This window comes from Macrobrachium nipponense, chromosome 33, assembly GCF_015104395.2.
Source record: "Macrobrachium nipponense isolate FS-2020 chromosome 33, ASM1510439v2, whole genome shotgun sequence".
Lineage (NCBI taxonomy): Eukaryota > Metazoa > Arthropoda > Malacostraca > Decapoda > Palaemonidae > Macrobrachium > Macrobrachium nipponense.
Window position 1 is genome coordinate 55,334,192 of NC_087219.1, and position 27,031 is coordinate 55,361,222.

General features: G+C 37.7%; 2 protein-coding genes across 2 annotated transcripts in view; one reads left to right on the forward strand and one right to left on the reverse strand.

Annotated features, from left to right (window-relative positions):
* LOC135203209 (integrin alpha-PS3-like) overlaps positions 1-13,611 on the forward strand; it is a 41,529-nt gene extending 27,918 nt beyond the window's left edge. Inside the window, exons 15-23 of the mRNA XM_064232962.1 lie at positions 74-293; positions 1,541-1,707; positions 3,912-4,005; positions 5,790-5,891; positions 6,971-7,113; positions 8,097-8,272; positions 8,986-9,082; positions 11,347-11,482; positions 13,281-13,611. Coding sequence (XP_064089032.1) covers positions 74-293; positions 1,541-1,707; positions 3,912-4,005; positions 5,790-5,891; positions 6,971-7,113; positions 8,097-8,272; positions 8,986-9,082; positions 11,347-11,482; positions 13,281-13,373 — 1,228 coding nt within the window. The 3' untranslated portion in view covers positions 13,374-13,611. The remainder of the gene's footprint in view (positions 1-73; positions 294-1,540; positions 1,708-3,911; positions 4,006-5,789; positions 5,892-6,970; positions 7,114-8,096; positions 8,273-8,985; positions 9,083-11,346; positions 11,483-13,280) is intronic.
* A 2,285-nt stretch (positions 13,612-15,896) lies between these two features.
* On the reverse strand, positions 15,897-17,678 carry LOC135202866 (troponin T, skeletal muscle-like). Its single transcript, XM_064232322.1, has one exon. The coding sequence runs from the start codon at positions 17,676-17,678 to the stop codon at positions 15,897-15,899; it is 1,782 nt and encodes a 593-aa protein (XP_064088392.1).
* Between the last annotated feature and the right edge of the window lie 9,353 nt (positions 17,679-27,031).

Genomic DNA, 27,031 nt, shown 5'->3' on the forward strand with positions numbered 1-27,031 from the left:
TGGCCAGAATTCCAAATTCCATTCCAAACAAAATGATATTTTTTTTTGTAAACAGTTGCAATTTCCTTTGCAGAGGGGATCAGAAGTATCCCATCGGCAGCAAGGAGAGCCCCGTCGTAGAAATGACCGTCACGAACTCCGGAGAGTCGGTCTTCCTCCCCAACGTCACGGTGGAGGTTGCCAGGCCCTTTGCCCTCTTCATGCCCACCTCCCACAGCTGCGAATTCCCCGACAAAGCGAAGCGACTGTCACTTGTCTGCCAGATGAGGAATCCCATCAAGAAAGGCGATAAGGTCGGTTTATTAGCGGTAGCTACTATTAACCTTTATTCCTATAGAACAAGTTCGCGCTCGGCCAACGCGGAGTCAGAGGAATTTATTTCTGGCGATAGAAATTCATTTTTCGATATAATGTGGTCCTGATCCCATAGTAAGCTGTAGGTCCCGTTGCTAGGTAACCAATTGGTTCCTAGCCACGTAAAAATATCCAATCGTTCGGGCCGGCCCTAGGATAGCTGTTAGCCAGATCAGTGGTCAGGCAAAACTATAAATATATACTTAACTTTTCCTGTGGAACAATAAAAGAGACTGTCATCTCTACAGAGAAGATGCCACAGGGATAAAGATACTTGATCATACTCCCTTAGAAATCGCAGACTCTCTTTTTTTAAAGGAAACTTGGAATGGCGTATTTTAAAATCTTGTTTGCCCTTAGAAGACTAAGTTGAACGAACTTATTCAGTTTATGCAACATAACGTTTTCTTTTCTTTCGGTTTAAAAGTAATTTTAGGATATGATAGCGGTGTCTAAATTTTCAAGTATTGTCTGAAATTCCAAACTGATTGGCCTAGGATTAAATAACCGATGTAAAAGATAAAGAAATATTGAATATTTAACTGGGTATGAGGTAAAGAATAAGAGGATTGCAAATGTATATATATATATATATATAGATATATATATATATATATATATATATATATATATATAAAGTTATTTAGAGAGAGAGAGAGAGAGAGAGAGAGAGAGAGAGAGAGATTTAATATGCAGTCATTAGATTGCCAAAATAAATTACTGTTACATACCGTAAAACTACCAGGGTAATGCATAACGTAATACAGATAAACAGACAGAGAATGAATGGCATAGAATATACTCTTATAAATGAAGTTTTAAAATGTAAGGACCTTTTACTGGCAGCTTTCCTGTATAAGATTTCATAACAAATAACTATTGAGGCTGATCGAACTTACATTTTGGGCCATAAAATCGAGGAGATTAGCTTGTACTTAGAAATGAAATAGACAGAATCGGAGAATGTCCAATCTTCATCCCAAAACCCAATGCAATATTGACTTCCAAGAGGCTCTATCATGAGAGGCGAACTATATTTCAGCTTTTATTAAAATCTTCCACTTCTCGATGTTAGGCCGTAGAAGTGTATCATAACTGAATTTCTAATACGTATATATCCGTAAGCGCTGCAGGTTACACTGAAAGAATTGTTATGGGAGTAATTCATTATCTTTCACTATTACAGGATGTCCTTCGAGTGTCAATAGATGGAGACAAAGTGAAGGACACGACAGCGAATGAACTGGAGGTTCACATGAAGGCTGCTGGCGAAGGAGTTGAACTAGAACCAGCTGATAATGTTATCATCCAGAAACTGCCGCTTTTGGCCAAAGCCGAGTTGGAACTCCGCGGGTAAGAAAACAGTTGATTTTCGAAAAACCTTTCAGCTACCTTTTTGTTTGAAAATTAACTACAATAGTAAAAACATCATTATTCACTATTCACCCTTTTACACGAGGCTCTCTTTACGATGGTGAATATCACTTGCAAAGAACGAACACATCGAAGTGTTCAGTAACCCTTCAACAATCGGGAGATTAAGCCTCAAATCTGACAGGTTTTCAAGGGAATGATGGCTGAGTTATGACTAAAGTTTAAAGTGAGACTTATTAATCACGCAGTATTCCTGTTTACAAGGAGCGAGCTTACTTTGAAGTTTTTTAATCTTTAAGACTTAGAGGGGAATATGCAGAAACCTAAAGGTGGAGGATACGCTTGACTTATTTAAACCAAAAGCACCAGAAACCATCCTAAATGGGTCTGTGCTTTATCAAGAAAATGAAACGCCTTAATATTAAAAAGGTGCCCTAGTTGACCGTAGTTGGCCTCTTCAGTCTGAAGAGGCCAACTGATTAAGCTTTCCTCTCGAACTAATGGTGAATTTCCAAAGCTGAAGTCCTTGAAGCTGATGAATGACTGCAGAAAATCGCAGTCAGCAGCCACCAGAGGCTGCAATGATATGGGCTAAGGATATTGACCGTCAGCTTCAAAAAAAAAAAAAAAAACATTTACTGTTTATTTCATTTGTTTCTTATTTCTCGTGTAAGCTTCATATCTCATCTAACCTGGTGTTATTTTCATTAACGGTAATTATTTCTCGTGATCTTTGAATGGAAAAATGAAGCCCGCAGCAGTATCAGTTGGCGAAAGCTACCTGTATTTAGCAAAATACTACATACGAGAAAGTGATGATACCAAATACATAACCGAAAATAAAGACTTGCCAATGTAAATAGGTCAACTAGCACACAAACATAATAACTGTGATGAAAATAACACCAGGTTAGAAGAGATATGAAGCTTACACGAGATATATGAAACAAATGAAATAAACAGTAAATATAATGTTTTTTTTTGGAGCTGACGGCCAATATCCTTAGCTGATTATCACTGCAGTCTATGGTGGTTGCTGAGTGCGCGTTTCTACAACATTCACCTCAGCTTCAATGGCTTCGACTTGGGAAATTCACCATCAATTCGAAAAGAAAGCCAGTTCCTCTTTGGACGAGTTGTTCACGTGCTTGCCTACCGATTCGGTAGTCCCGAGTTCGAATCCCCGCTCTGCCAACATGGTGTTAGAGAAATTTGTTTCCAGTGATTAGAAATTAATTTCTCGACATAATGTGGTTCGGATCCCACAATAAGGTGTAGTTCCCCTTGCTAGGTAACCCATTGGTTCCTAGCCACGTAAAATTATCTTTGGAGGTTGAGGGTCATTGTTAAAATGGAGGTATATCCTTAACGAGTATGGAAAAATAATCAGAATTTAGGAATATGAAGTCTTAGAGAGATGACAGGTCATTGTGGAAAGAATTTTTTATTATCAGAGACTGAAGCTTCAGCAGAATGCTTAATGTAGCAAAAAGTACTTTTCCCTTCCTTATAATCAGAGAACCCTTCGATAAGAACAGCAAAAAGCTGTGAAGGCTTCATAAAATATTCTACTTTGTCGATGCAATAAAATATCTGTAAATCTCCAACGTTTGCAAGAATATTTGTATCTAAAATATCAAAATGGCCAATTCCGGATGGAGCCTACGTTTTAGTATCCTTACTAAAAAAAAATCCCCTCTGAAATTTTAGTTTCAGGTTAAGAATAGCCTGAAAAAAGGTTATTTTTTTTCCAAAAATAAAGCTATAGATAAAGAAAGCTTGATGGTTGTAAAAGCAAATAAAAGAAAACTATTCGACTTCGATGTGGACTTCTCATTGTCTTGTGGTATGTTAATTAACCTTCCTTCGAGAGACTTTAATGATTTTCCTACATTAGATCTCCATTATCACAGATATATGAATAAGTTTTTGATACTTTTTCTGGGCCAACGTCATATTTTTCGAAATACCCTTTACCACAAATAGCTGCCTTCTGACAACTGTTCTGGAGAATTGAAGAACATGGCAATAACCTTATTTCTTCTCCAATATTTTCATGGATACTTGCGTACATATTTACCTCTCTAAGATGCTATGCTTCAGGAGTAGTTTTGTGACTCTTTCATTTCGATGTTGATCGAAGTTATCGCCCTCATTTGCCTAAACAGACGCGCTGATTCCAGGTACTCAACGGACGAAAAGGTTTTCTACAAACTGATAGGCGAGAACGCGATCAATAAGACCAAGAGCAAATCATCTTTCATACAGCATTTCACGGTAAGAGACGAGGTTATAATGTTTTATTTATTCCTTGATAAGTTATATGTTTATCTCCCAAGGGAAACGACCCGAGCATCGATTGGAAAGGCAGTGAAAGACAAAACAGCTCTTCTCCTGGAGTTTTTTTTTATATATATAAAAGTTCTTTGTCTGTATTGGCTTCGTGATGATTTTTACCAAGGGCAGGGAATATGGCTGCTCCTCCTACTGTTGAATTATTGGGGGAAATTAGCTTGAGTCTCAGGGTAGTTACCCTCTCATTGTTTTAACCTTAGTCCCATCTTTTTAAGAAACTGAAATCTCAAATCTTGTCCTTCGTTTTAAGGGGACATTTAATGATTCAAATATGATAAAAAAATGAAAAAATTCTTTCAAATGAGACCGAAAACGATGCCGCATTGATGCTTAACTCGAACGTTTTTCATTAAAAAACCAGATCCTTGTGGGTTTGTGTCAGTTTTCAGTTTGCAAGTCAGGGAGTTGAGTCTATCTGCCGAAATAGCAGCTGTCCTGCAATTCAAATAACAATAAAGAACCTGGGAATGGCTTTGTCCTTGTGAGAGCGGAGTTTTAGTTAACAAAGAATTCCCAATCTCTGAAAGGCCGTAGAGAAAACGTACAGGCATTATTCTATTACTAATACTTTTTTCCATTGTAATCTTAAGTGTAAAAAAATACTTCGTGCAGGGCAAACATATTGTTTTCTTTGTAATTTCTCTTGTTTAGTTACTGGGTATCATGCTATTCATTGCTTGTCAACTGAGGGAAACTCTCTTTGAAACATTTCGACTCAGAGATGTAAAGCAATAGACTTTTTGATAGTCTCTTCGACGAGAGACCATATCAGGATGTTCTTAATATCAAATTGTAGATTCAAATTTAAGTATGTTCGTTGCAAAGGCATTTTTTTAAAACTAGAAGAAGAATAGACAGTGGAGCACGTTATTATCAAATTAAAATGCATGAGAGACTGAGTACATGTCCGTTCTCAAAACCTAAACGGATTTAGCAGTGAATAGATCTAACGACTTAGTCTGGGCTCTTGCGCAAGCGCTCTTGCCCAAGTCGACGCACTTGCGTGCACCGAAAGGCTAGTGTAGCTGTTGGTTGTTGTTCAGAGTCACTGATATTGTTACCTTCTTTTTGGAATCCTTTTACCTTCTTTGTATTTCTCCCTTCTTTTAAACATTATCTTTCTCTTAACCTACCTCGGTTAACAGGTCTACCGCATAGACTTTGATAAACATGAATCAGTAAGAACCCTTAGTCTCACACTATGATTTTATTTGTTGTTCAGTAAGGATCTAGTTAGAAATCTCAAATGTTAATTTTAGATGCTGCCCAAATTCTCTGGGAATGTGAACATGTGTTAGGAAAATGAACTTTTACATTCAAATTCAAATGTAAGATTTCATGCACTTACATAAGAGACTATCACAGGAAGTTTCTTTTAAATGTTTATTTTTATTTATGCTGAACTGTGTATGCTTAAGTACTCCATGTTCTCTAATTAATGACACTCTCGATATACAATGACGCCGTAGTCATTTGTCACTGGATGATCTAGTTTAGAACTGTTACGGTGTATGCAGACAATGGCTGTAAATAGTCGCCTAAAGATAATTGGAAATATACACGTGCAAACAACTGAAAGGTATTACTGATCATCCCACTTAAACCAGTTTATCTCCTCACGATTCCTAGTATATTTTGCAAGAACGTCGGACTAAATTTAATCGATCTAGAAGTCGTAAGATTCTAACTTTTCTCTTTCTTTTTAGGTGATCAAGACGGGACCTACGCCAATCGAGGAGGTGGAGTTAGTCGTGGACATGCCTGTCACCGTCAATGGGGAAGCACTGATTAGTCTCTTTTCTCCAGAGGTATAATGAACAAAGTCTCTCTCTCTCTCTCTTTTTCTCTCTCTCATTCTCTTTAAGTTCCTCGTTGGACGAGTCGGTTACGTTCTCGACTATCGCTCTCAGGGTCCGGCTTCCATTCCCCGCTCTTCCAACAAGGAATCAGAGGAATATGTCTGGAGATAGAAATTCATCATGTCTCGATGTGGTTCGGATCCCACAATTAGCTGTAGGTCCCGTTACTATGTAACCAATTGGTTCCTAGCCACGTAAAAATATTTAATACTTCGGGCCAGCCCTCGAACAGCTGTTAATCAGCTCAGTGGTCTGGTAAAAGTAAGATTTACTTAACTCTCTCTCTCTCTCTCTCTCTCTCTCTCTCTCTCTCTCTCTCTCTCTCTCTCTCTATAGAGCTTTATCAGTTAAGAGTGATCTTATCTACCTTATCGCCCCTAGTGCATTATCCATGGCAAAGCACTTTTAAGAAGCTGATACATTTATAATAGGTTCATTGCTTCCAATCCAGAATTGTTGTCAAAACCATAATCAAACCTGTTTAGTAAAATAGCATCAGTAAAGCGATAGAGTGGGATTTCTCTGAATTGAAAAAGAAATCCAAAAAAATTACTGAGTAAATAACTTGTTTACTTGTAGGTATTTACATATTATTTTACTCAACCCTCAAGTATTTTCAGGTCCTGTCTGTGGCCCCTTCTCAAGAGATGTGTGTACTCGAGTATTAAGTAAAATGGATTTACTTTTCCATTTTATTGACACATGTGATTATGAGTTTTCTTAGGATTAAGTAAAATAATATGCAAATACTTACAAGTAAACAAGTTATACTCAGTAATTTTGTGGGTTTCTTTTTCCATCTTCAAAAGAAAACTGAAAGAAGTTTTCGTTTGATTTCTCTGAATGGGATGAAGACTAACAAAGAAAATGGCGTTAATCTAGATTTACACTGCGTCCGAAAGAAAGCTGTTCAAATCTTGGCCCTTTTGTAAAACTTATCTAAACATATTATGATGTTTTCTCTCTATAAAAAAAATAGTTTATAAATGATAATTTCACTCAGTAACTCTATTTTCCTCTCGACGTAGATAGAAACACAAGACGGCCAATGTAGGGATGAAGGTCTCATCGGGCCTTTTCAAAATGGGAGGAATAACGCCGGCCCTAACCGGAGAGTTGGTCTTCCAAATACCACGACACACGATGCCAACGATACGGATTTCTCTCCCAGGTAAGAAATTTATACAGTTTTTACCAGCTGGATATCTATCTATTTATCTATCTTTTTAACTAATATATACGTATAATACATACACACACACACACACACACACACATATATATATATATATATTATATATATATATATATATATATATATATATATATATATACATACATACATGCATAGGAATGTGTGTAGTGTATATATATATATATATATATATAGATATATATATATATATATATATATATATATATATCGATATATATGTGTGTGTGTGTGTGTGTGTGTGTGTGTGTGTGTATGCATTAAGCTACAAATATCCTTTGTTTTCAAATTCTCTCACTTGTTGGCCGAGTCGGTAAAGTCGTCACTAAAGTCTTGATTTCTCTCAGTGTGCTGGTTCAAGTCCACGGAAGGACGCAATTTTTATCAACTAAAAAATTCCCCTTCGGTTAACCTATATGAAAATATTATTAATTCCGAGGTAGAGCGAACTGGATATTAAAGGACATATATAGCTTAATGCATGTATATGAATCACGGTGATGTGATAAAAAAATTCATATATATATATATATACACACACACACACATATATATATATATATATTATATATATATATATATATATATAGATATATATATTATTATATTATATATATATATGTGTGTGTTTGTGTGTGTGTGTGTGTGTGTGTGTGTGAAATAAAACTGATTACATATTAAAAAGGAGGAACGTTTAATTAGGTTAAAGAATGATTTTTAAGATTTAAAACAGGTAACAAATCTCTGTTTTTCAATGTTGCACGTAAGTGCAATAGGACAGCAGAATCGCTATCTAGACGAGCTAAAGGATTATTAATAAAAAATGGTAAACTCAGGTCCAGCGAACTTAAATGCCAGTGCACCATTACGTATCTACCTTCGATAGGAATATACAATTTATGTTTCGTAAGCAATGGTGGTTCCTATGTCTCTTTGAACAGGGTGACAACAACAGGAGTACACTCAGACGACGCGCCAGAGAGACAGAGGAGGGAATTCTCCTGCAACAGAGCAGAGGTGTCCTGCAAAAGATTCGTGTGTCACATCTATTCCTTACCAGGAGGAAGCGCTACTGCGCAGTTTTCCGTGAACATGGTCATTGATTTGGCTGTCTTGGGTGAGTGACGTCAAAGGCCCCGTTATGAATGACAATTTCAGGCGTCAGAGTCAATAATAACTCTTGAACGTAAAATGCATTGAAATGTGTAAAGCCTCAGTAGACATATTCTGCTTGGTTATATATGCATGCACACATACACACATACACACACACACTTATGTATATATATATATATATATATATATTTTATGTGTTTATGTGCGTATAATATATATATTATATATATATATATATATATATATATATATATATATATATTATACGCACATAAACACATAAAATATCCCATGAAAGGATCCCATAAAAACGCCAAAATATAGAAAGTAAACTCTATATTTCAGAGACCAGCTGTTCATCTCTTCAGGCTGGCTGGTCTCCTAATATATAGTATTTATTTTCTACATTTTGGCGTTTTCATGTCTCCTTTCATTAGATGGAATTCTGTTTTAACAGAATATATTTCACATTTATATGTATATACTTACAGTAAGATAATTTAAGATAATCATCCACAAAAGAACTAATTTTTACCCTCTTATTGGTAACAGATTTTACAATGTTTCTATGCAGCAATTTATACGAGCTGTTGTAATGAAAGCTGCCTGAAATAAAAACAAAATATCTCCAAATGACAATAATTTCTATTACAGAAACTGTTAAAAGCCTTAATCAAAAGTGTACCTTTGTTTCAATTATCTTCTTCTTTTCAGAAAATCACATCTCACCCAAAGTTGGCGCTGTAGTCGTTAGCAGAGCATTTGCCACCATAGTCTCCATTAGGCCAGACTTGGAATTCCAAGGGACCAAGTGAGTATACAAATTTCTCTAGTGAATTTCCTTTTGCAGCAGAAAGCAAAAAACACTCGGTACTTGGGAGCGAAGGGAGACAAAACAATAATTGTTGTCCGTTGATATAGCTGGTTCACTTAAGGTAAATTCTTGGATGAGCCCTGTGCTTACGAGACGTTTGTTTGGCGGCCGCTGATTGGCTGATACCGGGAGGTAGGCAGCTCCCAGCCAATCAGCGGTCGCCAAACAAACGTCTCGCAGGCATAGGGCTCACCTAAGAATCTACCTTAAGTGAACCGGCTATAGTAAGGGTACAAGAAGGAAGGAAATGACCGAAAAATTAAGTTGTTATCTAACTGGTGATGGCAGACATGCTCCATCTGTGAGGTGAAGTAGAGCCTCATAAGATTTGGCCTTAGCATGAAAATTTTCCTTATCTTTTTTTTAATGTCACATATTTCACTATTAGGCTGTGGATATTGGATTGCATGAGGTATTTAACATTTTTAACAGAAACTCCTTTTGGTAATTCATAGTTTTCAAGAGTCACGAATCAATTACAACACTTAATATTGATTTATTTTCTCTTCTTCGAGGACTGTGTAGGAATGCTAAGTCACCTCACGTTTTTATGCGTTGAATTCGTTTTCAGCTCAGACTGTCGATTACTTACTCAATTAAGGGCCGAACAATTCAATTTCAAACAGACCTGTGAGTTATAGCAGATTCACATTAACAGTGCATTTGACGTCTAGGCCAGTCCCTTACGACGCTCCTGACTGGCCAATCATAGAGCTGGAAACTCTTAGTCTCTCTCGAGAGTTCACATAGGCACGATGTATGTTTCACCTCTCCTGGAAGACGTATCCCTCAGGCGTGGTGGAACATACATCCTGCCTATGTGAACTCTCAAGAGAGACTGAGAGTTTCCAGCCCTGTGATTGGCTTATCGACAGCCAATCAGGAGCGTCGTAAGGGACTAGCCCAGACATTAGATGCACGGGTGATGTGAATCCACTATAATAACAACCCTAGATGATTTTTGTGGGTATGTGGGAGGTGGCCTTTCTCAACAGAGGTCAGTCAAGCTGGAGAGAGCAAAAGGTATAATTTTTAAGAATACAGTTCAGATCATGTTCATCTTCGTTTTTGCATAGTTGAAGCACTTTTTCAAAACAGACCTTAATCACTGAAGATTCCTTAGAAATTTCACAACGAACATTATTTCACTAATAATTAAATCCGTCCTACTGATTTTGTTGCTCTTATTTCCTTTCGATCTCTCATAATCCTACATAGACTTTCTTTTACCAGAGTTTATCAGTCTATACAAAAGATTAAGGAAACCCTTTCATGCATGATGAAAATTTTTATACTCTAGAAAAAACTTGAGACTTCTTTCATTCACTTGTGACCAGAACATTTCAATATATTAACTCCGTATCAGTTCTGAACGATGAAATGGCTTATTTTCTGTCAGTAACAATAAGAAGGCTAATGACGTCTATGCACGATTTTGAGAATTACAGCTACTGAGTAATCTAACGAAAAGATTATAACAGAAAACAATAACAGTGACACTGATTCCATCAATATTTGTAGGTCCCTTGCAGCCTGACTGTGTATACCCATTTTTTCAGTGTTTTTCCTCCATATCAAGATTTAAAGATTTATCATCATGAAATAAAACTGATAGTCAACACGAAAGCAAAACCATCCTATAAGAATACCAATGGATATAAAAGAGTACAATCACTAATATAAACATAGGATTCGCTTGTAAACGGCCACAGAGTACGTGTTCTGTACAGCTTCTGTGTCTGTTGCAAGGGCAGTTAACCAGTGCCAACACTATTAGTTTTCAAGATCTCCTGATATTTAAGTATTCCATGGTAAAAGTAAGTTTATCTTAGAATTTTACCAGACCACTGAGGTGATTAACAGCTCTCCTAGGGTTGGCCCGGAGGATTAGGTATTTTTACGTGACTAGGAACCACTTGGTTACCTAGCAACAAGACCTACAGCTTCTTTTGGAATCCGAACCACATTGCATCGAGAAATGAATTTCTATCACCAGAAATGAATTCCTCTGGTTCGGCGTTGGCCGAGCCAAGAATCGAACTTCAGGCCACCGGAGTGGTAGCTGAGCGTGAAATGCACTCGGCCAACGTGGAACTAGTATTTTATGGTAACTCAGGAATTACTTATTACGTATTTTAATGCGAATCAGCTATTTGGTATTGTAATGTTAAATGTAACCATTTGTCTCTGGTTTTCCCCAGGAGTACCGGTGCAGAGGCCAAGACGGAAGTCCTGCCAGACACCATGGTGAAGGGGAGAGTCCCTTGGTGGGTCATCTTCTTGGCAGTTCTATTCAGCCTACTGCTGTTGGCGCTTATTGTGTTTCTTCTTTATAAGGTGAGAGTGAATTTATTAACATTAGCATTTCAAAAGTTAACTCTACTAACGTCCCGTTTTGGTTAATGTTGTCGCCACTATGGCGGAGTTGAGTTGAATATAGGAGGTCATTCAGTGCTGAAATGGAAATTGACAGTAAAAGGTTTGAAAGGAGTAACAGGAGGAAAACCTCAAAGCAGTTGCGCTATGAATCAAGTGTTAGGAGAGGGTGGAAAGTAAGATGGAAGAAAGAGAATCCGAAAGGAGGTACAGTAAAAGGAATGAAAGTGGTTGCAGCTAGGGGCCGAAGGCACCCTGTAAAGAACGTTAAGTAATGTCTACAGTGCATCGCATGAGTTCCACTGACGGAACTACCCTCTTACGGGGGCCAACTATGGTCGAGGTCGATTATTGACTTGGCAAACAATGAAAGATTGCATTTTATTGAAGATGCTTTAACGAAACTCTTATATACATTAGCATTCTCTTACACTAGATACGGTAATTTTTTCCAATTTACCAAAAGTAACTGCACTAACTATGGTATTCATTTTGTCTATTCTCCGACAGTGACAGCGAAATGATCTAAGTTTAAAATTAAGATTGATGATAAATGAAACATCATTATATTTTGATTTATTTTGTGTAACTTTTGAATACTATGTTCGACGGATATAAGCAATGGCAGAGCATACTAGTCGGTTAAGTATACGTCCTGATTTTTCCAAATTTTCAAGTCTACATATAACATGTGCAAAATGAAAGGGCGTAATGTACAATAAAAACTATCAAATCTGTAGTCTGTCCTGTTATAATTAAAGATTAATCAATGGAAATATGAATTGATTAGTAAATGTAGGATAAAAACATATAGGAAAGTTTGAGGCACAAGGTTTCTGCCTGGGTGATTTCTCACTATTACGGACATTCTGACTCCGATTCCTCACTAACGAGGAACATCCAACGAGGCTTGAAATGGCTCTTGTCATCCTTTCAAATGTCATGTTTTAGGTTCAAGATTGAGTTGCTGTTATCTTAATGCATCAGACTTTTTATTATGAAGTCGAGAGGAGCGAAACTGAAAATATAAACCATTGTTATAGCTTTGCAATGTAAAATCCCACATTTTCCGCTCCCAGGACTTTATAATATTTTGCCTCGGTTTCTTTCAATTATGTTCAAAATGCTTTGACAATTTTTTGCTCTGTGATTTTAATAGACTTCTGCAAATTGATCAAATACAGCTATACGAGCAATTCATTGACTCATTTTTCCCCCAGGAGCTTTTGAAGTTTGATATACTTTCGCATTGATTATTAAAGATTCAAATGTCGACAGTCAATTATGCATATTCCTTTTACCCATATTTAGACAGTCACTGCCGCTAGGCTATGTATAACTCGCATATTTTTTTACAGGATATTTTACGTTTAGTGACTGCAAACACTATGTATATTGATTTTGTTTAATTATCAACAGTCGCTGGATATTTATTTTGCCTAGTTCCAAGATCATGAACACTAGATATAGTAAATTTTCCAATTTACCAACAGTATCTGCCTAGGCTATGTCTATTTCGCATATTTTTCGACAGAATATTTACTTTAGTGACTGCAAACACTATGTATATTGATTTTGTTTAATTATCAACAATCGCTGGATATTAATTTGCCTAGAAACAAGACCATGAACACTAGATATAGTAATTTTTCCAATTTACCAACAGTAACTGCACAAACTATTGTATTCATTTTGTCTATTCTCCGAAAGTGACTGCGAAATGATCCAAGTTTACTTTATATATTTTTGTTTATCACAGAAAGGATTCTTCAGACGCAAGGAACGTGAAGAAATGAAGGCTCACAGGGCACGCATCGTTGCGTCCGTTTACGAGGAGAACAAGCCCGAGTAGAGAGAGCCTCACCAGGGCCTCACTCACATCTCGTTTCCTCACTGAAATCCTGCTGCCTCATTCCGCGGAGGACGGGACGACCGGTCTGATTCAAGTCCTCATACGCTTCTTTTTTTTCTAAGTGAGAAATATTGAAATACCCTCGATGAGGTCTCCAGTACACTCTTCTGGAAATGAACGAGACTTTGTTTATGAATGGGCATCTGTTGTCTACACCGAATTTGAATCATGGTCAATTCAAGCATATATATATATATATATATATTATATATATATATATATATATATATATATATATATATATATAATATATATATATATATATATATATATTATGTATAATGCATGTGTGCTTGTGTTTCTGCGTGTGTACTTCATCAGAAAAAACGTCATTAACCCTCGTTGCTTCCGTAAACAGGACTTTTTTTAGAAAAAATTTTCTCCAATTATAGTCAAAAAGAAAAATCTGTAAAGCAACACAATGAAACTTCGCCCTCCTTTTCATGTGGGAGGTCACGTGATCTCTCAGTCGTTGTAAGAATGTTAACTAAATTGAGTTCACTCCATTCATTACCAACTATTCCTCCTCAATGCTATTTCATTGTTTTAAAAAGCAGGCGATATACTCCATGATTTGTGAGTTTCGTTCAAATATGTGATATCTTGTCATTGATCATAAAATTATATGTCTTACAAACAAAGCTGTATAGAATATTAGTTCAGTTTCACAATGTAAGCACTATTGTTCTCATGCCAGATAACCTAATAAAGAATCAATCAGTCATGTTCTGCGCATATGTATAAATGTCGAGTGTTGTAAATCACTGTGTTCCATGTGTCATTTGTTATGAAGATCACTAATGCCTTATTGTTTATAGACTGCCGTCTTTCACTGCATTACATTAAAAATTTGTTTTTGTAAACCTTGTCTGTTTTCCTCCTTGGTAATTGAGCTAACAACAAACCAAGCCTTTGAGAATTCATTGTTAATTCATGGGTTACCCGTGAAAAGAGGGTATGCCATCTAAGGTAGAGGTGAATGTGCGTTGGAGGTTCGATGCGCTGCTGATGAGACCCATTCAAGAGAACTTGATAAGCATACTTCGATTATTAACAATGTTCATATAAGTTAAGTATATCTTAGTTTTACCAGACCACTGAGCTGATTAACAGCTCTCCTGCGGATGGCCCGAAGGATTAGATATTTTTACGCGGCTAGGAACCAATTGGTCACCTAGCAACGGGACCTACAACTTACTGGGGGATCCGAACCACATTACATCGAGAAATTAATTTCTAATCATCAGAAACAAATTCCTCTGATTCGTATGTTGGCAGAGTGGGGAATCGAACTCATGACTACTGAAGCACGTAACCCACTCGTCCAACGGAACTACCCTCCATACACCGGCCGCTTTTTATAACAGCGCTTTTTATAACAGCTCTCCTGTCAACCATTGTTGGAAACATGACCGTGAAATGAACTGGAACAGCTCGAAATTTATCTTTACCAACAAATATACAATCATTTGGAAATGACTGGTTGAGGGAACTGTTATGAAAAGAGGTCTTTGTATGAGATCTTTGACCTTATCTTCAGCCCATAGCTGGTATAGTATTATAAGGTTTTCTAAGTATAAGTAAAAAAAAATTTTTTTTTTGGGTAGTTTTATTTCCTCAGAGGGTTACAAATGCGAATGCATTTACAATGGAATTACAAAAGTGTGAATGAATTACAAAAGTTCCAAAAGTGAAAAAAATTACATAGGAATTACAAACTTGAATGAATTACTAAAAGTTCCAAAAGTGAATGAATTACCATAGTTACAAAACTGAATGAAATACATAGGAGTTACAAAACTGAATGAATTATATAGGAGTTACAAAACTGAATGAATTACATAGGAGTCACAAAACCGAATGAATTACATAGGAGTTGCAAAAGTGAATGAATTACATAGGAGTTACAAAAATGAATGAACTGCAAGTCACAAAAGTTACAAAAGTGCATGAAAGAAGATACAAAGTCCACTGGTATATACTTATTGTAGTCGGGTGGGTCACAGCGGTTGGAATGGTGGGCTGGCCGTGTCTTGGCGCTGGTACGTCAAGTTACGGGGGCGGCGCGATCTTCTTGATCTCGTCGATGGGGTTGGCCGGAGGGGAGGGGGGGGGGATTATTAAATGGGAGGTGGGGGAACCTCCCATTGGCTGGTGGGGGGGCACCAGCCAACACCCATCCTCCAGTCAATCCCACCGAAAAGACCAAGAAGATCGGGACGTCTCCGGGACAGGACGCAACAGAACCAAGACGCCGCCAATCGGAATTACGGGCACCAGTCCGCCCGCTAACTGTGACCGACTCCTCTACTATAAGCTCTGGAGCGACTCCATTCCCTTAGAGGCGATTCCTCCCCCTTGTGGGCGACTGCTCATCCTTGTGGGTGACTGCTCATCCTTATGGGTGACTGCTCTTCCTTGTGGGCGACTGCTGCTTGTGGGCGAAACATCATCCTCGGTATCCTATTTTAGAATCCTCAGAAGCAATTTCTGGAGATCAACGAGAACTTCCTCAGCAGTAGATTTGGAACATCTGCTAAGCACAGCTCGTACATGAGCCTTGTCATGGTGCATGAAGTTGAGCACGACTTTGTTCTTACATTTGACGAAGGCGAGACCCTTTTCATTTTTCTGGAGGAGCTCCTGGAATTCAGCAGGTAACATGATACTGTGCAAGTTTTCATTGTGCGTTTGAAGGACCATAGACTGGACCACGCACAACCTGCTGCTGTCCTCTTCTCCAGGAGGCTTTCTCTTCTTCTTGTTTCTTCTCTTCTTGTTGCGGGTCTTTTTCGTGTTCACTTTATTGTTTTCTTCGTTATTAGTTTGAGGACATTCTTCCACTTCTACTCTTTCCTCTTTATTGTCCTCTTTGACTTCCACGTCCTCCTGATTTACGTTCTCTAGTTCTAACTCTCCTTTTTCGTCTGCTTCCTGAGAATATCCTCCACTGTTCTGGGTGACTTCTGACTCCACTTCATTAACTTTGTCCGAATCGTCTTCTTCTTCATTTTCCTCTGGAGAAGATCTTTTTATTTCCTCATTTTCTTCTGCCTCTCCAAGCCGTTCCCGTACCTGTTTCAAGGTACTCTCGCGTGCTATCACTTTTTCTTTCGTCGTTTCAAGCAGTTCTGCGACTTTTTCAACCGCATTTGCTTCCATTTCCTTTTCTGCCAATCTCTCTTTCAGTTTCTCCTTTTCTCCTGCTAACTCAGCGATCCAGTTTCTTAGCACTTGGAGTTCTTCAGCCAGAAGGCGATTCTTCTCTCTCTCTATTTCCATATCTTCAACTAATGAGCTAATGTCGCAATCTTTTTCCACGAGTGAATCGTTTATTTTTTCCTTTTCTCCTGCTAATTCTGCGATCCACTTTTTCATCACTAGCAGCTCTTCTGCCAGGATCTCATTTTTCCTCCTTTCATCGTGCAGCGCTTCCATCGATGCGACAATCTGCGATTCCTTAAGAGCCAGATCCTTTTGAAGGTGTTGATTTCCATCTTGAAGTATTTGCACCTTCCTCTCCAGACCTAAATTCTCGTGCGCCATTCTTTCCAGCCTGCTCTGAAGATCACAATTTCTGGCACGAAGAAAACTAACTTCATCTTGAAACTCTTGTAGGTTTTCTTTGAGGTCTGAAACCAGCTGCTTCGTTTTCTCTCCTTCTTCTTCCTGAATTTTCACCTTTTCTTCGAGAACGCCACAATATACCTCGTTATCGACTATTTCATTCCTCAGTTCTCGAATAACTTTACCGTTCTTTGCACATTCTGTGCCTTTGAGTTTCAGCTGTTCCTCTAGCTTGTCAACCTCCTTATTTCGCTGGACGATCACATCTTGAAATTTTCCATTCTTCTTCCTTAGAAACAGATTCTCAGAAATCAGCTCCTCGTTATTGTTCTCGGCTTTGCTCAGCCTCGTTTGATCTTCATCAATAATTTTGAGAAGCTCTTCGACGCGAAACTGTTCCTCTGCTAAATCCTTGTCCAGATCTTCATTCCTTTCGACTAGCAGTTCTTCATTATCACTACTGGTCTCAATTTCGTCGAGAAGACTTAGGTTCATCAGGTAGGCTTCTTCTAACTCCTTCAGTAGTAACTCCTTCTCTTGGGCGAAAGATGATAGTTCGGCGAAGTATTGTCCAACTACATAAGCAAGTAACCCTCCGAGAAGACAAACTACCAGATTTTTTCCTAGAATATATCCTACGTTGGCGGATCCAAACAACAACGGGGATCCAAACAACATCACTAATCCGAGTAAGATTAAAGCCAATGTGCTTTTAACTGTGAATACTATGTTATTCATGACTGAAAACATTGTTGCTCTTCTTGCTACCTCCTCGACAGCTTAGAATTGGAAAACACCCGTGAAGAAACTCCGGAAATCCCGGAGAATGTCTCGGCTCCGGGACATTCCTACCGAAGCCTTCGGGAGGACTCGGCGACGCTGACGGCGCGGGATGATCGGCTCCTGAAGACCTGACGTCTTCAGAAATATTGTAAATGGGGAGGACAGAAAAGCAGATCGCGCAAGTGACTCCAAATCGATATCGGGTAAAGTGCGCCTCCCTATTCAGGCAATGGCACACCAACAAAGGCAACAGGTATGTCGATTCAGGAAACAAAAAGGAAAGTAGAAAGTTCCTCATGAAGAAAGTTTATGGAGAATTCTTCAAACTGATTAACTCGGTAACTAACGTAAACAATCTTACCTGATGAATTCCCTTATCTAGCGGATATTGGAGACAAATCAGAAAGAACAATGACACAGATAAGGAAAAACGGTAGCTGTTAATCATAGAATTTACAGGGTTAGCATTATCAGTACGTTGAGACACTATAGTAGATTCACATCAACCGTGCATTTGATGTCTTGACCAGTTCTTTACGACGCTCCTGATTGGCTGTTGATAAGCCAGTCACAGGGCAACTCTCGTGTCTCGAGAGTTCATACAGATAGGATGCATGTTCCGTCTCTCCTGAAGGATACGTCTTTCAAAGTATCCCTCAGGAGAGACGTAACATGCATCCTGCCCGTATGAACTCTCTCCAAAGACTGAGAGTTTCCAACCCTGTGACTGGCTTATCAAGACGACGGCTCCAGAAACCGTGCAAATAGAGACGACTTTAAAAATGAATCAATAAATAATGTCTTCGTCGGGAAAGTAACTGAAAAGAGAGCTGGACATTTTAATATTTCAGTCACAGATGATTATGAAACAAAATAGATTTTACAGAATTAAAATTAATAATTAAAAGACATTTTTTCATAAGGTTTTTTTTATGAGAGAAGCGTAAAATTCTTTAGTATACACACACACACACACACACACACACATACATATAGATATATATATATATATATATATATATATATATATATATATATATATATGCGCATATGTTTGCGCACATATCTGTACATATACATATATATACATATGAATACATACACACAAATATATATTTTTGTATATATGATAAAAGACCCATAAAACACTAATTATAGGTTGCAACAAAAACATTTCAGATGTTTTCGTCTGGGTCCCTTTTCACTGGAAAAACATTTTACCAGTGAACAGGGACACAGGCAAGCGTCTGAAATGTTTGTTGCAACGTATAATCAGTGTTTTATGAGCCTTTTATCTTCATATTGTCTACTGCATTAGAGTAATCTATATATATATATATATATATATATATATATATATATATATATATATATATATATATACATTTAGTTGTTCTTACATAATAATGAAGCTATGCTGAACATCACCCTTCTGTATTTGGCATATATTGGCTGCCGATGAGTGCAGTCTTATCGTCATTGTACATGTGGAGTTATACCCTTTTTCTCATGCTTGTCTGTCCGTTCCGCATTTCTTTTTCCAATCTCAGATCTTAAAAACTATTGCGGCTATAGGGCTGCAAATTTGTATGTTGATCATCCACCCTCCAGTCATCGAACATAACAAATTGCAGTCCTCTATCCTCAGTAGTTTTTATTTTATTTAATCTTCCTAGCGTTTCATTTTTAATTAATCAGAGCCACTTCTTTCTTTGTTCACTTTTTTTGTTGTTTTTGCATTCCTCCATTTCGTCCCCTACATCGCCTCACTTGTACCGTTACTATGCCATGGGCTCCCTTTCCCCGTCTCCTTTTTTGTGGGAGGAACTTCTCAGTTGTTGGTTATTGTCCTTTATCTTATCGTTTCCCTTTATCTTCCCCTTCGTTCCGGTTTCCTGCAGTACTTGGGTTATCCCATCCATGGTTTCTTTTCCACGACCTTTCCTTTACTTTAAAATTCTCTCTCTCTCTCTCTCTCTCTCTCTCTCTCTCTCTCTCTCTCTCTCTCTCTCTCTATGTATATGTAATATGTATATATAGTTCACCTTCAAACTTTCAATATAATCTTATCTTAGATTCAGTAGTTGGCTTGCTACAGGATCTGGTGTGCTTTATGTATGGTGACTACCACGAAGTACTGGTCATGTACACTACACACACACACACACACACACACACACACACACACACACATATATAATAATATATATATATATATATATATATATATATGTGTGTGTGTGTGTGTGTGTGTGTATTATAATGTATATATAGTATATATATATATTATTATATCTATATATATAATATATATAGTATATATCTTATAGATATATATATATAGCGAGAGAGAGAGAGAGAGAGAGAGAGAGAGAGAGAGAGAGAGAGAGAGAGAGACTTGTGTTATATAATTGAAAATCTAGTGGAATTATCTTCTCTTTTATCTGTTTAAGGGGCTTGTTTATAAGCTTTCATGGATACAAGGACTTCCCTGTGTTTAAGAGTTTTTTTTTTCATTTGAAAGACAAAGTATTTAATCCTTGGTACTTCAAGAGCGAAAACTAATGTCGTGTAGTAGCCAAACAAATATTCACTGGAATCAAGCTGCATATTATTTGTATACCTCAAAAATTGTCGTACGTAATGGGCATATTGAAATAATTGGTTGAGTGAGATGCTTACCCAAATTGTTCCGTAGATACTTTCATGTTTTTATAGTTTCGTTAACCAGCCGATAAAAAAAAAAATAGACGAAAAACGTTGACGTATTCAAGTTTGGACCTTTTATATTCATATCGAATTATTTGTTTTTGCTCTTATATTTGGTTCCTCCTAAAGTTGGTTCCTCCTAAACAAAATTCTCTTCATTTGCGTATTTTTTCATGCGTATAATTATGCATTGTTAACTAAATAGCAGATTAACCTAGCCACCTGGGGGGGCAACCAATGCTAGGGCGTACTCCGTAAACGACGCACAGAGACATCGCCCTAACTCTGTGGTAAGGCGAGGGCTACTGCATCAGGAGCGGGTGCAGCTAAAGAAGCGAGCTCACATTGGGTTCAGAGTATGTCAGCTAAATGTTGGGTCCATGACTGGGAGAGGTAGAGAATTGGCTGACTTGATGAGAGAAAAGAAAGTAGATGTTTGTGTGTGTGCAAAGAAGAAACGCGGTGGAAAGGAAATAAAGCTAAAGAGTTGGGAGATGGATATAAGCTATATTATAGTGGAGCAAATAAACAAGGTAGAAATGGAGTTGGCATAGTACTGTCTAGTGAACTAAAGAACTCGGTAATAGAAGTGCATAGAAAGAATGACCGTATCATCAGATTGAAGATATGTTATGGAGGAGAGATTCTGAATATTATAAGCGCATATGCACCACAAGTTGGTTGCACAGAAGAAGAGAAGGGAAATTTCTGGAGAGACATGGATGGAATAATGCAAGAACATGAAGAGCATGAGAGGGTGAGAGTTGGGGCAGATTTGAATGCCCATGTCGGAAGTGAAAATGAGGCGATTGGGCGGGTGCATGGGGGCCATGGAATTGGGGAGAGAAACCCAGAAGGAGAGAGTGTAGTGGACTTTGCTGTGTCATTCGACATGGCAATAGTAAACACATTCTTTGAGAAGAAAAGGGAACACCTAATAACATATAGGAGTGGGGGAAGATTCTCCCAGATAGACTATTTCTTGTATAAAAGGATAAATCTGGTGGAGGTCAAGAACTGCAAAGTTATTCCAGGCGACCATGTATCCCCCCAACACAGGCGTCTATGTATGGACTTGAAGTTGAAAAGGGAAAGAAAAACCAAAGCTAAAGGGATAAGGAAAATTAAATGGTACGAATTACAGAAGGAAGGGGATAAGAAGAGAGAGTTTAAGAGGAGGGTTTTGGAGGATATTGATATAGGGATTGAAGATGTTCAAGAATGGTGGGCACGAAATGCAGCAGTAATAAGAAGGCATGGAAAGGAGCTGCTAGGAGAGACATCTGGTATCATATGGGAAGAAAAGGAGAGTTGGTGGTGGGATGAAGACATTGAGAAAGTAGTAAAAGATAAGAAGGAGGCAAAGAAAAGATGGGAAGAGTCACAGTCAGTGGAAGACAGAAATAGGTACAGAGAGAAAAACAATGTGGTGAAAAAGGTGGTAGCCCAAGCTAAAGCAAAGTCGTATGATGATGTCTATAATGAGCTGGGGACAAAGGAAGGATTAAAGAAGATGATCAAGCTATCAAAGGCTAGAAATAAGAGCACCAAAGATATAACACATATCAAACAAATAAAGGATCAAGATGGTGTTGTACTTAGAAAGGAGGAAGACATTGTGAAGAGATGGAAAGAATATTTCGAACAGTTGTTAAATGAAGAAAATAATAGACTAATAAGAGAGGATGGGCAAGTGAACATTGGCATGGTAATGAGGTTTTTCTAGGCAAGAGGTACTAAATGCACTGAAGAAGATGAAGAATGGGAAGGCAACCGACCAGACATGATCCCGGTGGAGGCATGGAAAGCATTAGGAGATGAAGGAGTGGATATACTGTACGATCTTATGATAAAGATCCTTGAACAGGAAAAGATACCAAATGAGTGGCGTGGGAGTATATTGATCCCAATTTTTAAAGGGAAAGGCGATGTCCAAGATTGTGGTAATTATAGGGGCATTAAATTGATGTCCCACACTTTGAAGATACTGGAAAGGATGATAGATGCTAGACTGAGAGAAGAAGTACAAATAGGTAAAGAGCAGATGGGATTTATGAAGGGAAGGGGAACAACAGATGGTATATTTTGTCTGAGGCAAATAAATAATGGAGAAATTCGGGGAAAGACAAAGGGACCTACATATGGTATTCATTGACCTTGAAAAGGCTTATGACCGAGTCCCGAGACAAGAGGTATGGAGGAGCCTGAGGGAGAAGATTGGTGGGCCAGAGAAGTATGTGCAATTGATACAAGAGATGTACCGGAATGTATTACCAGAGTGAGGAGCAGTGTTGGGGAGACAGAAGGTTTTGAGGTGAGAGTAGGATTACACCAGGGGTCGGCTCTGAGCCCATGTTATCTTAACATAGTGATTGGATGTTATAATAGAGGAAGTAAGGGAGACAGTACCATGGAACATATTGTATGCGGATGATATTGTTTCTGTGTGCAGAGAGCAGGGAAGATCTGAAGTGAAAATTGGAAAGATGGAGACAAGTACTGGAGGACAGAGGAATGAGAATAAGTAGATCCAAGACAGAATATATGTGTACCACCACTGAAGGGGATGATAGAGAAAGTATTCAGCTTGGTGGAGAGCAAATAAGGAGAGTTGATAAGTTTAAGTATTTGGGATCTTTTGTTAACGCTGGAGGAAGTATGGAAGAAGAAGTAAAACATCGGGCACAGGCAGGCTGGAACAACTGGAGAGCGGCCTCGGGAGTTCTTTGTGACAAAAAGGGTGCCGCTTAGGTTAAAAGGAAAATTTCACAAGACGGTGGTAAGAACAGCAATGCTGTATGGTACGGAAACAGCAAGCATGAGAAAAGCAGAGCAGAAGAAGATGGATGTGGCAGAAATGAGAATGCTTAGGTGGATGTCTGGGGTAACAAGAGTGGATAGGATCAGAAATGACTACATAAGGGGGTCAACCAAGGTGGTGGAAGTATCAAAGAAAGTGCAGGAGGGGAGGCTGAGATGGTATGGACACCTGTTGAGGAGAGATGAGGACCACGCTGGGAGACATACTATGGGGGTGGAGGTGAAAGGAAGAAGAAAAAGAGGGAGACCAAGAAAGAGATGGAAGGACTGTGTAAGAGGAGACTTACATGAGAAGGGAATTGATGAGGCAGAAGCGCAAGATAGAAATAGATGGAAACGGCTCATCCGAAACGGCGACCCCATATAAAAATGGGAACAAGCTGGGAAGAAGAAGAAGAAGAAGAAGAACTAAATAGCAGATTAAACTGGAGATATTCTTTGGCTTATCAAAGTTTAGGCGTTTTTAATGATAGTCGTTTTAGTTATTATAATTGGTTAATGATAGTCGTTTTAGTTATTATAATTGGTTAATGATAGTCGTTTTAGTTATTTTAATTTTTTTAATTAATTTTCAGATGTACATGTTTTAAGATGACTAGTATTGGTCGATATGGTAATTTTAGAAGTACTTTTCACAGCTGATACCCGTGAGAGGAATGACGATAGTTCTTGTAGAGGAGCATTTACTCCTTGAAAGCTAAAAGTGCTCATTGTAACAGAGAGCTTGAATTTATGCCTCCTGACTTTTTGGCTTATCGCTTGTACACGTGAGTCTTGATGGCAAGAATGTGAATTGATAGTTTGCCATTTTTCTGAGAACCTTTGACGTCTCAAGTACAGCGTTACTTTAGTGGGTAGAAATCTCAATTACGCGGGCACAAGCAATGTGCTTTAAGGTCCACAATAATATATTAATGGTAGCTGTGTTAAAATTTTATTAAACTATGTAAAAGCTTTATAAAATGTTACTACTTCTACCAATAGTATATTATTGTGGACCTTAAATAACATTACTTTAATGGTTAGTTTTTACAAGTAAGAAACATTAATTCTAGTTCTTTACTTTTTCCCCATTATGAATTTAGAAGTATTTATGGAGATATATCGCCATGAAATCATGCCTTGATGAGGAATCAACTATAATTCTTTATCAGTTCGTAGTAAACTGTGGTGGATCTGTCACATTACTTAAATTTCACATGAGTCTGTATTATTTTTTCTCTTTATGGGGCAAGATTAATCCATTGTTTTGCCTTGTTAAGTACATCTTAGTTTTACAAGACCACTGAGCTGATTAACAGCTCTCCTAGGGCTGGCCCGAAGGATTAGATATTTTTACGTGGCTAGGAACCAATTTGTCACCTAGTAACGGGACCTACAGCTTATTGTGAGATCCGAACCATATTATATCGAGAAATTAATTTCTATCACCAGAAATAAATTCCTCTGATTTAGCGTTGGCCGAGCCGAGAATCGAACTTCGGACCACCGGATTGGTACCTGAGCGCGAAAACCACTCGTCCAACGCCTTGAAATTGAATAGAATTATGTTTTTAAAGATAAGGGTAATGATCATTGTTTATTATAATGGTTTTCGAGCCGACGGTAATATTTGCAGTCACTATTACTGACGCTTCTGTCTTGTGTCTGACATGCAGTGTTTTTGAACTGTAACCTCTTGAGGGTCTAAGTACTGTGTGCTTCCACCAGGCACGATTAGCTTCAAACATCGGCTGTGGATATTTACCGCCGGGTCATAAAAATCAAACTAACGTTGTCACAACGTCTTTTAAACTTGTGAGCATCAACGTTCATCGCAGTCACTTTTATATATAAGAAAATAAATAAAGAGACCTATGACACTTGACGGATTGGCATAGGCCATATGAATAATAATAAACAATTACTCTTGTCGCTCAGCTTCTGAAGAGCAGAGAGGAAGCTATCTGTTGAAGTGAAATGTATGGAAGATGGCCAGAAAAGATATTCTGCTCTGAAAAATGAAACTGACATTTTAAACGATTTTGTTATTATTAAAACAAAAACGTCTTTCAGTTTTCTTCTGAAGATTGAAAAAGAAACCCACAAAATTACTGTGTATAACACGTTTACTTATAAGTATTTACATTTTATTTTACTCAACACTCGAGTACTTCCAGGCCCTATATATCTGTGGCCCTTATTCAAGAGATGCGTGTATATAGGTTGTCAGCCTGGGTCAAGGCCCAGCAGACTGTTGGGCCTTGACCTAGGCTGACAACCTACGCATCTCTTGAAAAAGGGACACAGATAGGGCCTGGAAGTACTCGAGTGTTGAGTAAAATAAAATGTAAATACTTATAAGTAAACACGTTATACACAGTAGTTTTGTGGGTGTCTTTTTCAATCTTTGTTATTGCTGTTAACAAGTGTTGCATCAAACCAGTTGTGTGAGAACGTTTGCATCAGAATGAGAATGTCCTCAAGGGAAAGCTGAAATCAAAATGTGTTCTAAGAGAATGACTTCTATTGAATACATATTTTGCTTTTTCTTTTCTTCCATTTTCGTCATAAAAATCCCTATTTTTTTTCTTTTTCCCTTTTTTATTTGCTGTAGAAACGTTGCCGTTACCCAGTAAATCTGTGTTACTAATTAAAAAAAAGAACAAAGAAGACGGTAACCCCATCTTTAGAAGGAATCTTTTCTACAGTTTTTATTTTCTTTTTGGGCCCTACGGGAGTTCATTCGACATCCGCGAACCATCGTTTGTGGGCGCATTAGAAAACCGTTTTACATTTTAATCATGTTTTTTGTTGTCTTTTTATTTTTTGCTCGAGACTCGAGGATTTCTGAAAGAAACGTCACACCCTTTTCACGTTATGTCGGAAAGGGTCGTCGGTTCGCTCTTTCTCCTCCTCACCTTTCCATTTTTTTTTTTTTTCGTCTGTTTCGACACCATTTTTTTTTTTTTACTTATTTACCGTCTTTTAATGTTCCGTGTGTTAATAGTACTTTTGGTCAGAATTCGTTTTTGACCCCACGGTAACTGAATCGCAAAGAGCCCCCCCCCCTCCCTCTCTCTCTCTCTCTCATATATATATATAGATATATATAATTTTTACATATATATATATATATATATATTATATATATAATATATATATAGTATATATATATATATATATATATATATAAATATATAATATATATATATATTATGTATATATATTATATATATTATATATATATATATTTTGTTAGGAACTCTATTATTCTGATGAGATATTTAAAAAAAACACTTAATTTTACTTTAAGTTTGAAATAATTTGTCCAGGCGTTTACTGGGCCTTCCAACAAAATTACTTTTACTACAATAGCGTGTAGGCTAAAGAGTAAAATTTACCAGGAATACAGACAATAAAATACACTTTATTCAGGGGATACTTGAAAAACGAACGTAAAAATCCAAATTTATTACAAGAAGTTACTTGCACACATCCTCGAATTATTGGCTGAGGGCACAGTCACATACACTTACAACTCCCATTCAGACTCACAGCTAAACTTCACTCAAATGATAGTTAGAGGGAAAGTGTCGAGGAGAAGGGAGAAAAACAACTTCCGCACTAAGTCAGTAAAAAGTGAGAGACTAAAGAAAGAAAGAAATTCTTAACCTAACTAAACACAATATTTACAGTAGTATACCATTACATATATATATGTTCCCACGGTACGGACA

What these genes read in the sequence shown, in the direction of transcription:
- LOC135202866 (XM_064232322.1), bottom strand. Translation starts at nt 17,678, where the DNA reads ATGTTGTTTGGATCCCCGTTGTTGTTTGGATCCGCCAACGTAGGATAT.